Here is a 13,374-nt window from a genome sequence, read left to right as displayed (position 1 = left end):
GCCGGGAGAAAGGGGAGGAGCGAGGTCTATGGGTACGTCACTTCCTGCAATCCCCGGGGCGGAGCTGGCGGGAACGTCACTTCGTCACATGGACCCTCCCCAAAGGGGGCGGAGCGGGATGGCGGCGGAGGGCTTGAGTAGCGTTGCTCTGATCGGTGAGGGATCGGCTGACCGACAGATAGACGGATACAGGGTGTTCTGACACCGATATCACCCCCATTATTATTATCGGTGCCGGCTCCACCTTATATGTGACCCCCCCCCTTCCATGACTGCCCCCCATATGTGACCCCCGATAATTCACACCCCCTTTCCATATGTGACCCCCGATAATTCACACCCCCTTTCCATATGTGACCCCCCCCAATATACGACTAGCCCTCCCCATTGTAACCCCTCCCCCATGTATGACCCCCCCCCCCCCCATTAGATACCTCATCACCCATACCTAACATGTTCCCTATATGTGACCCCCATACATGACCCCATTTCCATATGTGACCCCCCCCCTTCCATGACTGTCCCCCATATGTGACCCCCGATAATTCACACCCCCTTTCCATATGTGACCCCCGATAATTCACACCCCCTTTCCATATGTGACCCCCGATAATTCACACCCCCTTTCCATATGTGACCCCCCCAATATACGACTAGCCCTCCCCATTGTAACCCCTCCCCCATGTATGACCCCCCCCCCCATTAGATACCTCATCACCCATACCTAACATGTTCCCTATATGTGACCCCCATACATGACCCCATTTCCATATGTGACCCCCCCCCTTCCATGACTGTCCCCCATATGTGACCCCCGATAATTCACACCCCCTTTCCATATGTGACCCCCGATAATTCACACCCCCTTTCCATATGTGACCCCCGATAATTCACACCCCCTTTCCATATGTGCCCCCCCCAATATACGACTAGCCCTCCCCATTGTAACCCCTCCCCCATGTATGACCCCCCCCCCCCCCATTAGATACCTCATCACCCATACCTAACATGTTCCCTATATGTGACCCCCATACATGACCCCATTTCCATATGTGACCCCCCCCTTCCATGACTGTCCCCCATATGTGACCCCCGATAATTCACACCCCCTTTCCATATGTGACCCCCGATAATTCACACCCCCTTTCCATATGTGACCCCCGATAATTCACACCCCCTTTCCATATGTGACCCCCCCAATATACGACTAGCCCTCCCCATTGTAACCCCCCCCCCATGTATCCCCCCCCCCCCCCCCATTAGATACCTCATCACCCATACCTAACATGTTCCCTATATGTGACCCCCATACATGACCCCATTTCCATATGTGACCCCCCCCTTCCATGACTGTCCCCCATATGTGACCCCCGATAATTCACACCCCCTTTCCATATGTGACCCCCCAATATACGACTAGCCCTCCCCCATTGTAACCCCTCCCCCATGTATGCCCCCCCCCCCCCATTAGATACCTCATCACCCATACCTAACATGTTCCCTATATGTGACCCCCATACATGACCCCATTTCCATATGTGACCCCCCCCCCTTCCATGACTGTCCCCCATATGTGACCCCCGATAATTCACACCCCCTTTCCATATGTGACCCCCCAATATACGACTAGCCCTCCCCCATTGTAACCCCTCCCCCATGTATGACCCCCCCCCCCCCATTAGATACCTCATCACCCATACCTAACATCTTCCCTATATGTGACCCCCATACATGACCCCATTTCTTTAAGTGACCCCCTCCCCCATACCTGACATTTTACCCTTATATGACCCCCCCTTCTATAAGTGTCCCCTCCCCCGAATCTACGACTGTCCCTCCCCCATGGTAACCCCTTTCCCCATATGTTACTCCCTCTTTCATATATGACCCCCCAATATTTGACTCCCTCCCCCAAATATAACCCCATCTTACCCATATGTGACCCCCTCTTCCTTATGTGATTCCCCCTCCCCTATATGTGATTCCCCCTCCCCCATATGTGACCCCCTCTTCCGTATGTGACCCCTCCTCTGATATATGTGACCCTTTCCTCAGTACGTGACCCCCCCCCCCCCATATGTGATCCCCCATATGTGACTTCCTCTTCCTTATGTGACCCCCCTCTTCCTTATGTGATCCCCCCTCCCCTATATGTGATTCCCCCTCCCCCATATGTGACCCCCTCTTCTCCATATGTAACCCCCTCTTCCTTATGTGACCCCCCTCTTCCTTATGTAACCCCCTCTTCCTTATGTGATTCCCCCTCCCCATATGTGACCCCCTCTTCTCCATATGTAACCCCCTCTTCCTTATGTGACCCCCCTCTTCCTTATGTAACCCCCTCTTCCTTATGTGACCCCCTCCCCTATATGTGATTCCCCCTCCCCATATGTGACCCCCTCTTCTCCATATGTAACCCCCTCTTCCGTATGTGACCACTCCCTCCCCCATATGTGACCCCTCCTCTGATATATGTGACCCTTTCCTCAGTACGTGATTCCCCATATGTGACTTCCTCTTTCGTATGCGATTTCCTCCCTCCCCCTCTTCTGTATGTAACCCCCTCCCCCATATATGACACCCCCCTCTCTCCTCCTACTCCAGAGAGGGACCAGAATGGAGACACCCTGTGGGTTTGGTGTTACCCGTCCGTCACGGTGGAGCTGCGAAAGCTTCTTCTTAGGAAATGTCGCCTGCAGGAGGAGGAGCGTCCTCTCTACAATTTCCTGTACGGCCAGCACCGGAGGACCTGGTTCTACATCACACTCACCCGGGTAGAGGGTGGCTCCTCACTGGACAAGGTAAGTCTCTCTCTCGTACACACACACACACATCCTGGGGGCCACAGCATTATTGCCGTCCTGGGGACCCTTCTCGTGCCGTGGGCCCTCCTGGGGACCCTTCTTGTGCCATGGGCCCTCCTGGGGACCCTTCTTGTGCCGTGGGCCCTCCTGGGGACCCTTCTTGTGCCGTGGGCCCTCCTGGGGACCCTTCTTGTGCCGTGGGCCCTCCTGGGGACCCTCCTCGTGCCGTGGCCTTTCGTGCGGACCCTCCTCGTGCCGTGGCCTTTCGTGCGGACCCTCCTCGTGCCGTGGCCTTTCGTGCGGACCCTCCTTGTGCCGTGGCCTTTCGTGCGGACCCTCCTCGTGCCGTGGCCTTTCGTGCGGACCCTCCTCGTGCCGTGGCCTTTCCTGCGGACCCTCCTCGTGCCGTGGCCCTCCTGGGGACTTTCCTCGTGCCGTGGCCCTCCTCTGACTCTCTTCTCTTTCCTCAGGTGACACATTTCTGTGTAGTTCTGACAGCGAAGGACTTTAATCCGGAGAAGTATGCAGTGTTTGGGCGGATCCTCAGCCGGTATGTGTGTGACAATCTGCTGTGTCTCTGCCCACTTCCACTTCTGGTTTGGATGGAGTCGGGGGAGGCGGATGGGCAGTAAGGCGGAGCTCCGACCTCACCCAGCGTTTCCTCTCTCAGAATCTACGAGACGCACGGCAGTCCGGTGCCCATGGTGGAGGCTTACATCTCCGTATTCACCAAGGGGACCTGTCAAAGCGAAGACAATGGGACCTTCCTGTGCCGCGACTATGACCAGCGCAAAGCCTTCATGTCTGGATCTGTGAAAGGTATGTTCAGCTCTACAGCCCACTTCCACCTGACCGAGACTCCACAGTGAGGGTTTGCTTATTGGGAGGGCTAGTCTCTGACCAAAGGGGGCATCTGCTTGTTATGGTGAGTTTCCTGAGCACTTCAACTTGGTAAGAGAAGCAGTTGGAGGTCATTTTGGGTGCAGACTCAGTGGAAGAACCAGTTGCAGGCCATATTGGGTTGGACATTAGTGGGAGGGGTAGTTTGAAGGCCATGCTGGGTGGAGGCTCAATGGGAGGGATAGTTGAGGCCATATTGAGCAAAAGCTTAGTGATAGAGGTGGGTGGAGGCCATATTGAGTGGAGGTTCAGTAGAAGAGACCGTTGGAGGCCATATTGGGTGGAGCGACAGTTGCAGGCCCTATTAGTGGGAGGGTCAGTTGGGGGCCATATTGAATGGAGACTCAATGGGAAGGGGCAGTTGGGGGCCATATTGGAATTCTTAGTGGGAGGGACAGTTGAAGGTCATATTAGGGTGGAGGTTCAGTGAGAGGTTGCGTAGTTGGAGACCATATTGGGTGGAAGCTCAGTGGAGGGGCAGTTGGGGGCCATATTGAATGGAGACTCAATGGGAAGGGGCAGTTGGGGGCCATATTGGAATTCTTAGTGGGAGGGACAGTTGAAGGTCATATTTTGGTGGAGGTTGAGTGAGAGGTTGCGTAGTTGGAGACCATATTGGGTGGAAGCTCAGTGGGAAGGGCAGTTGGGGGCCATATTGAATGGAGACTCAATGGGAAGGGGCAGTTGGGGGCCATATTGGAATTCTTAGTGGGAGGGACAGTTAAAGGTCATATTAGGGTGGAGGTTGAGTGAGAGGTTGCATAGTTGGAGACCATATTGGGTGGAAGCTCAGTGGGAAGGTCAGTTGAAGGCCATGCTGCTGTGGGGTTCAGAGGTATTTGGAGCTCAAATTAGGTGGCGGCTCAGTGGAAAGGGGTAGCTGGAAGCTAAACTGGGGAGAGGATCAGTTAGCGAGGCACTTGAAGGCCATATTGGGGAAGGTATAATGAAAAGGGCTCCTGACCGCTTTTGGCTCTGTCTTACAGATGTGGTGTTGCAGTTCGGGATGGAGTCAGTCATTCTGTACACGGCTCTGATGCTGAAGAAGCGTATTGCTGTCTATCACCCCAAAGCGGAGGTGGTGCTGGAATTTAGCAGGTACTCCTCTCACAGGCAATACACAAGGGGAGAAGAGTGGACAGTGATCCTTAGTGTGGGGGCATTCCTGGCTGACATTATTCTTGTTTCAGGTCTCTCCCGGCTCTGGTGTGGCATCGGCAGGACTGGTCAATTCTCCAGCCTTACGTCCACCTGACCCCAGATGAGATTGACGCTCTCAAATGCGTCTCAGGTATGACCAGATAACCCCTATAACCCGGCTGGCGGGGTTTGCGCGGTCCTCTGACCCGGCTGGCGGGGTTTGCGCGGTCCTCTGACCCGGCTGGCGGGGGTTGTGCCATCCTCCCACCTGATTGTGGGGGGAGGAGTCATGTAGTCTTCTCATCGGACTGTCAGCCAGGGGTTATGTTGTCACCAATAGGGGTCACGCTCTCACTTGACTGGGGGGGGGGGGGAATCATGCATTCCTCTCACATGACTAGGGGGGGGTCATGCATTCCTCTCACTTGACGGGGGGTCTTGTGGTCTCACCCTAATGATGGGGTCATATATTCCTCTCACCTGATGGGGGGGGGGGGGGGTGGAGGGTCGGCAGGGGAGTCATGTGGTCCTCTCACCTAAATGTCAGGGGCCACGCTGTCTTTCTCACCTGACTGGCAGGGGTCACATGGTCCTCTCACCTTAGTGGTGGGGGCCACATATAATGCGCTCACCCCTGTGAGGGTCTCTGACATTTTCCTTTCTTCAGGTTATATTGCAGGATTTCACGAGGCTGAGGTCGGTAACCGCTCAGATCTGTACGACGTCTTTGTGAATCTGGCAGAGAACACCGTTTCCATCTCTCACAGCGCCAAAGGTAAACATTACCCTGCGGGGGCCATCGTCCTCTCCAGGCCTGTGGGGTTCCTGGGTGTCTGGCACATGTTTAATAATATACACCATGTTCCCATGAAACCTATGTACTTCTTGCTCTCAGTGTACCAAGCGTTCCTAGCAATCTTGTTCACTCTGTTTCCTGCAATCCGGTCTATACTGCGTTCCTAGGAATCCTGCGTACCCCCGTGTCCCCGGGAATCCTGCGTACCCCCGTGTCCCCGGGAATCCTGCGTACCCCCGTGTCCCCGGGAATCCTGCGTACCCCCGTGTCCCCGGGAATCCTGCGTACCCCCGTGTCCCCGGGAATCCTGCGTACCCCCGTGTCCCCGGGAATCCTGCGTACCCCCGTGTCCCCGGGAATCCTGCGTACCCCCGTGTCCCCGGGAATCCTGCGTACCCCCGTGTCCCCAGGAATCCTGCGTACCCCCGTGTCCCCAGGAATCCTGCGTACCCCCGTGTCCCCAGGAATCCTGCGTACCCCCGTGTCCCCAGGAATCCTGCGTACCCCCGTGTCCCCAGGAATCCTGCGTACCCCCGTGTCACCAGGAATCCTGCGTACCCCCGTGTCCCCAGGAATCGAGCGTGTCCCCAGGAATCCTGCGTGTCCCCAGGAATCCTGCGTACCCGAATCTTGCGGACCCCCGTGTCCCCGGGAATCCTGCGGACCCCCGTGTCCCCGGGAATCTTGCGGACCCCCGTGTCCCCGGGAATCTTGCGGACCCCCGTGTCCCCGGGAATCTTGCGGACCCCCGTGTCCCCAGGAATCTTGCGTACCCCCGTGTCCCCAGGAATCTTGTGTACTCCTTGTTCCCTTGGATCCCTTGTACTCCTGTTGGGGCCACCATAGCTGATCTCCTCACAATGCTCATCGCCTGACTTTCTCTGAAATGACGACCAAGGAACTTTCACAGAAAGGAGCCCGACTTCTAAGGCTTCCTGTGCCAGTCACATGGAGAGTAGGTTGAAACTGGAAAGATCTCAGGACTCTAATCTCTGGTGTATGTACAACAATATGACTACTTGTGAGATATTTATGTCACTCCTGGGATCTGTAGGGCGGCCCTTCACCTAAATCCTACATGAATGTATCCAGTTCAGGCAAGGCGACGGTCAGAATAGAGCTGATTGTGTCTCTCTCCCCCCCACAGAGGCGCTGACATTGGGCAAATTACACAAGGAGATTGGACAGTTAATGGTGCAGTCTGCAGAGGATTCGGATAAAACGGAGAGTCAAGTGATTAAGGTAAGGGGTACAGCTGGCACTAGGGCATTCTAAAGTGACATACACAAACATCAGTTAGGCATACCTGGAGTGCACTGTAAATGAATTTAAAGGCTCCTATGTGGCAGTCTAAACAGGTTTTAAATGTAGCTACTGGATGCACAAGGCTCATTTAATAAAAGCGGAGCTTTAGGCAGACCCCGAGTGCAGGAAAGAAATTTGCACAATTTTTTTTTATTATCAAAGGAAAACTGGTCCAAATTGTGTTTATTTTAAAAAAAATTTAGCTGTATATATTTTGTTGCTACCATAACCTACCACCAAAGAAAACCCCAAAATAAATTCTCTTGCTCCTGATGATCGCAGTGATACCACCTATGTGTATGTTATTTGTACCCGTGGTACATTTTTATTTATTTTTTTGTCCTCCCTAAAACACACTGATGCCAATTAAAAATTAAATAAAAAATCCTGCCCAAAATATACTGAACCTGACCTTTGACCCAAACACTAACCCAGACAGTAATCTAGATCAAACCTTGATTTGATATTTTTTTTTCTTTATTTTTTTTCCTCTCTGCAAGGAAAGCGAAAGATACAACGTATCTTTCCTGACTGATCACTGTGGTAGCCAATCAGAGGCTACCACAGCAATCAGGTGACCTGGACTCAGGAGTTCCGGGTCCCAATCGTTGGGACGGAGCCCGAGCCTCTCTGTGAAATCCCATTCTCTGTGCTGGGAGCGCGCTGTGCGGCTCATTTCCAGCACATAGGGAGCTATGCATATATGCAGCCCCACAGAAAAAAGCCCAGTCCAGTGGGGCCACGTATATGTGTTACACCGGCAGGAAGGGGTTAAACAAGCACAGCTTACATGAGAGTGGAAACTCTGCTCTGAGTTTAGGAGCAGTGCAGTACCGTTGTCGCACCATAAGAAGCTGCATTAGATTGACTTAACAAGAATTTGTGGGGCTTTGCAGGGGTCTAACACGGGTCGGCAACCTACTGCCGGTCGGTCGCACACGGCCTGCTGCCGCTAAATTTCTGGCCCGTCAGTTCACGTGATGAATTCGCATTAACCAGGCCCGCAGACATTTTTAACAGCTTCGCGCCGACTATACACAAATATGCGGCCTCAGTTTGAAGGGTTTGTACCGGGGTGATGCCTGCAGCTGCACGCGTCACCCCAGCACTGTTTTCTTAGAGCCGATGGTCGGCTGTCTTGGGATAACAACCGATGCGGCTAAGAAGCCGCTCCCAAGCTGCGGGAGGGGACGTGATATGATTGACTAGCTTTAGACAATTCCTTAATCACAGGACACGGCATATGCATATTCATGATTCTTTGGGTTATGTTGCTGCCTTCAGGTGACACTGGCAGAGAAAAAAGGCCAGGAATCGATGATAGGGAAGGGGCTTATCCAGGTTGTCTGAGGCACAAAGCAGTGGTACATGGACCCCTCTGTGGAAGATCTGGGAAGGCTTGTAATGTTGCCAGTTGGCACCGAATCCTGCAGGCAGCACTCTCCACGGAACCCAGTGAGCACAGGTCCAGGGCAGTGATCTTTTGAGGGTGTCATGTCCCTAAAAAGGCCCTCTGGGCAAGCACAATGTGATGGGTGAAGATTGGGTTTTGCATAAGTCCAGCAGCCTGGATCAGTGATGGCTTCTTTGTTCTGTGGAAATCTCTTAAGTGTGTAGCGTTGTCCCATAGCAGTGTTTTCATTCAGGTTCCTCAGTCTTTTGCTGCTGTGATAACACTTACTTATTGAGCCACCTATGCGCACAGTTGTGGCCGTGTTTACTAGGGGTGGGACTTCCTGCGCTGGACATGCATGACATCTATCTGACTCATCTGCACATGCATGGGCAGCATTGTGTATCGCCTGGTTCTCAGACTAACAATGATAGACTTGGGGGGCCACACCCTAAGAATGCATAACATTAGATGGTGAGGCTATAGCTGGTTCTCAGACTACACATGCATAAGTTCTTTCTGACAAACAGCGCTACCCTTCTCTGTGGGAATGTCAATAGACCAAAGGGTATAGATTATAATAGGGTGTAAAGTCCAGCAAATAAATGACTGGAGGGTTAAAACCCAGTGGCCCAGATTCAGTAAGCAATTGTGCCTGACTTGCGCCCGCGTAACGAGTTCTCCTGATTCAGAGAACTCGTTACGCCGACTGCAGCCTAAAATCTGCGTGGCATAAGGCTCTTATGCCACGCAGATTTTAGGCTGCATTTTTGCGATGACCGCTAGGGGGCGCTCCCATTGTGGTCATCGTATAGTATGCAAATTGCATACTTACGCCGATTCACAATGTTGCGCGGGCCCTGCGTACGCAAGGTACGGAGTTTCCGTACGGCATCTTTAGCGTAAGGCTGCCCCTTCTAATAGTAGGGGCAGCCAATGCTAAAGTATAGCCGCCGTTCCCGCGACGTGAAATTAGAATTTCACGTCGTTTGCGTAAGTGATTCGTGAATGGCGCTGGACGCCATTCACGTTCACTTTGAAGCAAATGACGTCCTTGCGACGTCATTTGCCGCAATGCACGTCGGGAAAGTTTCCCGACGGAGCATGCGCTCGGCGCGGGAGCGCGCCTAATTTAAATGATTCCCGCCCCAGGCGGGATCATTTACATTGCGCGCGCTTACGCCGGGCAATTTTGCCGGCGTGCCCTCGCAATTTACGGAGCTACTGCTCCGTGAATCGAGGGCAGCGCAAAATATTTGCGTGGGCGCAGGGCAAAATCGTGGCCCTGCGCCTCCGCAAATATAGCGCAGATCTCTTTGAATCTGGGCCAGTGACTCATTCCAAGGGGGATGCAAGGATTCTGTAATCCACACAGGCTGGGAAACCCATACTGCAAATCAAGAGGTACAGGGGAGAGAATCGCTAAGCGGACTCTTGGTGTAGTACGCACATGCCATCAGTCCAGGACACTGAGGAAGGAGGCGTGGCTTGCCTCTGAAGCGCGTCCCAATTGGCTATTCGCCTCCTGGTTGACCGGTCGCTCCCCAGCATCCTCCGACATTCACCTTCTCTGGAGCCACCACTGCGGCATGGACTGATGGCCCCCTGCAGGCAGAACATTATTGCTCTGAGCCTAAAGCCTGGTACACACGATTCGTTATTTCCGTGGACAAAGCGTAGGACTTTTGTCCGAAGGGCATTGGCCATGAACTTGTGTTGCATACAAACGGCAAAGAATTGTCGGCCAACAAATGCAAAACTAGGTGTTTTTTCAGCTCTCTAGCGCCACCCTTTGTGCAACTTCTGCTAATGTTGTGTTATGGTGAGCTTCTGAGCGTGCGTGTTTCCGACAACACACATTTGTTGTCGGAAACTTTTAAAGCATGCCATCCAACATTTGTTGACGGAAAATCCGATAACAATTATCCGATGGAGCGTACAACCGGTCCGATTTTCCGACAACAGCCTGTCATCACACAATTCCCATCTGAAAATCCGATCGTGAGTACGAGGCTTTACACTTGCTCTGTACACACCTTTTTGTGAGTGGCTATTTTTATATCTTTGCTTATTAAAACGGTACTGCACCAAGATTCTGGTTGGAGCTTCTCTTCCCTCTTATAAGTGCTCTCTGAGACTGAGAGAGGTGCGGAACATCTCTCCCTCATCCAATCGGCAGCATGGGCGCAGAGAGGAACAGTGAGAGAATTCTGCTGGGGAATTAAAGGAGCAGTACAGCCAAAGCTCATCTGTCTGTACTTCTCCTGTTGATCAGTTCGTTCTGCACACCTGTGACCTGTTTTCAGCAGACAACGGGCTGAAGTTTACTGACGTCACAGAGCCGGTCCAGGCTCGGGCAAGACCGCGACCATATTGTCTGGGATCTACCCACATGCCTGGACCGTCACCCGGCTCAGCCTCTCAGCGAGCCACTGAGAGCCTGAGCAGGCTGCTTCCATCTCTTCTACAGCCCAGTGAGCAAGGAGGGGGGCAGAGCACTAGCTCTTTGTTCAGGGAGCCATGAGAACCAAGTGATTGGCGGTGTTTAATCGTTCGGTTCTCAGTGTTAGAGCCCGCGGGAGACGGATGCCACATCCAGCTATGTAAGTATGGTTCTGGGAAAAAATAAAATAAAACCCACACTTCTCTTTTCACCGGTTAACGCCCGCCGCATGTATATGTACGTCCACAGAATGGCGCGTACATGTACATCCCCGCCTTTCCGCGGGTCCGATCGGGACCCCCCCCCCCCCCGGTACATGCGGCGGTCGGTAACCCGCGGGGGACGAATCGTTTCTAGCCGCCCCCTCGCGATCGCTCCCCGGAGCTGAAGAACGGGGAGAGCCGTATGTAAACACGGCTTCCCCGTGCTTCACTGTGGCGGCTGTATCGATCGAGTGATCCCTTTTATAGGGAGACTCGATCGATGACATCAGTCCTACAGCCACACCCCCCTACAGTTGTAAACACACACTAGGTGAACCCTAACTCCTTCAGCGCCCCCTGTGGTTAACTCCCAAACTGCAACTGTCATTTTCACAATAAACAATGCAATTTAAATGCATTTTTTGCTGTGAAAATGACAATGGTCCCAAAAATGTGTCAAAATTGTCCGCCATAATGTCGCAGTCACAAAAAAAAAACCGCTGATCGCCGCCATTAGTAGTAAAAAAAAAAAAATATCCCCTATTTTGTCAACGCTATAAATTTTGCGCAAACCAATCGATAAACGCTTGTTGCGATTTTTTTTACCAAAAATAGGTAGAAGAATACGTATCGGCCTAAACTGAGGAAAAAAAAATGTAGATATGTTTTTGGGGGATATTTATTATAGAAAAAAGTAAAAAATATTGCATTTTTTTCAAAATTGTCGCTCTATTTTTGTTTATAGCACAAAAAATAAAAACCGCAGAGGTGATCAAATACCACCAAAAGAAAGCTCTATTTGTGGGGAAAAAAGGACGCCAATTTTGTTTGGGAGCCACGTCGCACGACCGCACAATTGTCTGTTAAAGCGACGTAGTGCCAAATCGCAAAACCTGGCCTGGGCATTTAGCTGCCTAAAGGTCCGGGGCTTAAGTGGTTAAAGTGTGTGTAAACTCTTAACAGTGAATTTCTCTCATTTGCTCCCCTGTGGTTTGAGGAACCTTTGAAAGTGTTTAGGTGTTCAACAATGCAAAAAATACAATAACTGTTTATCCAGGCAGAAATCTGATAACAGTCCATGGACTACCAAAATACGTCACTTTCTCAGAACATTTCTATAACTTTCTCTTGTTCTTGGTTTGTGACTTGGAAAGTACTCAACCCAGATGATCGGGAATGGGATAATAGTTAGATGGCCATGTGGGGAGTAGAGCAGACCAGCCTTGTGTACATTCACTCCTTTCTTCTCTGCAGGATATATGTGTGAAGACCAGAGAGATCCTCTCTATTCTGTCCTCGCTCAGCCAGGAGACGGGAGACCGTGACAGGCCAACTTTAAACCTGGAGCAGCTCAGACAGAAGAAATTCCCTCCAGCTGCAGAAAATTTCTTGATGCATCTGGCAGCGGCTGAGCAGATGTTACTGACGTGATGTAGGGACAGACCTGACGAAGTGCGATACGGGACCAGTAGCCATTTTGTGCGTTACCTAGAGGCGCCTGGCGGAGCCGTCCTTCTCTCCAGGAAATTCCAGAGAGTACTGAATATACAGTGGATCATTTACCTACCAGGAAGACACGGTTTGTTTGGGCCAGATAGGATGCCCAGTGAGTTCTCATAATAAAATGTTTGTATTCTGAGTACGTGCTGTCATGTTCTCTCTTTCCTTAGTCAGGAGACCATTAACACTCTACACTAGGACTGACCTGTGACCCCAGAGCCTTGTCTACACTAGGACTGACCTGTGACCCCAGAGCCTTGTCTACACCAGGACTGACCTGTGACCCCAGAGCCTTGTCTACACCAGGACTGACCTGTGACCCCAGAGCCTTGTCTACACTAGGACTGACCTGTGACCCCAGAGCCTTGTCTACAGTAGGACTGACCTGTGACCCCAGAGCCTTGTCTACAGTAGGACTGACCTGTGACCCCAGAGCCTTGTCTACAGTAGGACTGACCTGTGACCTCAGAGCCTTGTCTACAGTAGGACTGACCTGTGACCTCAGAGCCTTGTCTACAGTAGGACTGACCTGTGACCTCAGAGGCTTGTCTACAGTAGGACTGACCTGTGACCCCAGAGCCTTGTCTACAGTAGGACTGACCTGTGACCACAGATCCTTGTCTACACCAGGACTGACCTGTGACCACAGATCCTTGTCTACACCAGGACTGACCTGTGACCACAGATCCTTGTCTACACCAGGACTGACCTGTGACATCAGAGCCTTGTCTACACCCGGACTGACCTGTGACATCAGAGCTTTGTCCACACCAGGACTGACCTGTAACATCAGAACCTTGTCTACACTAGAATTGAGGGAAGTTATAGAGATCCAGGGAGGTAAAAGGAGGTCTTGTAGATCAGGAGAGGGGAGGCAGAGGGAAATCCAG

General features: G+C 52.1%; 1 protein-coding gene across 1 annotated transcript; it reads left to right on the top strand.

Moving 5' to 3' along the window:
* Positions 1-56: 56 nt before the first annotated feature.
* On the top strand, positions 57-12,626 carry DENND10 (DENN domain containing 10). Its single transcript, XM_040361480.1, has 9 exons — positions 57-155; positions 2,605-2,801; positions 3,275-3,354; positions 3,475-3,623; positions 4,691-4,802; positions 4,895-4,995; positions 5,512-5,619; positions 6,788-6,882; positions 12,239-12,626. The coding sequence occupies exons 1-9, from the start codon at positions 89-91 to the stop codon at positions 12,413-12,415; spliced, it is 1,086 nt and encodes a 361-aa protein (XP_040217414.1). The 5' UTR covers positions 57-88; the 3' UTR covers positions 12,416-12,626.
* The last annotated feature ends 748 nt before the right edge of the window (positions 12,627-13,374 follow it).

This window comes from Rana temporaria, chromosome 8, assembly GCF_905171775.1.
Source record: "Rana temporaria chromosome 8, aRanTem1.1, whole genome shotgun sequence".
In the NCBI taxonomy this organism is placed as follows: domain Eukaryota; kingdom Metazoa; phylum Chordata; class Amphibia; order Anura; family Ranidae; genus Rana; species Rana temporaria.
This window is presented reverse-complemented; position numbering and strand designations above follow the sequence as displayed.

What these genes read in the sequence shown, in the direction of transcription:
- DENND10 (XM_040361480.1), top strand. Translation starts at nt 89, where the DNA reads ATGGACCCTCCCCAAAGGGGGCGGAGCGGGATGGCGGCGGAGGGCTTG. An exon ending in CATGTCTGGATCTGTGAAAG is followed by an intron (nt 3,624 to 4,690) that starts GTATGTTCAGCT and finishes TCTGTCTTACAG; the next exon opens with ATGTGGTGTTGCAGTTCGGG. An exon ending in GTGGTGCTGGAATTTAGCAG is followed by an intron (nt 4,803 to 4,894) that starts GTACTCCTCTCA and finishes TTCTTGTTTCAG; the next exon opens with GTCTCTCCCGGCTCTGGTGT.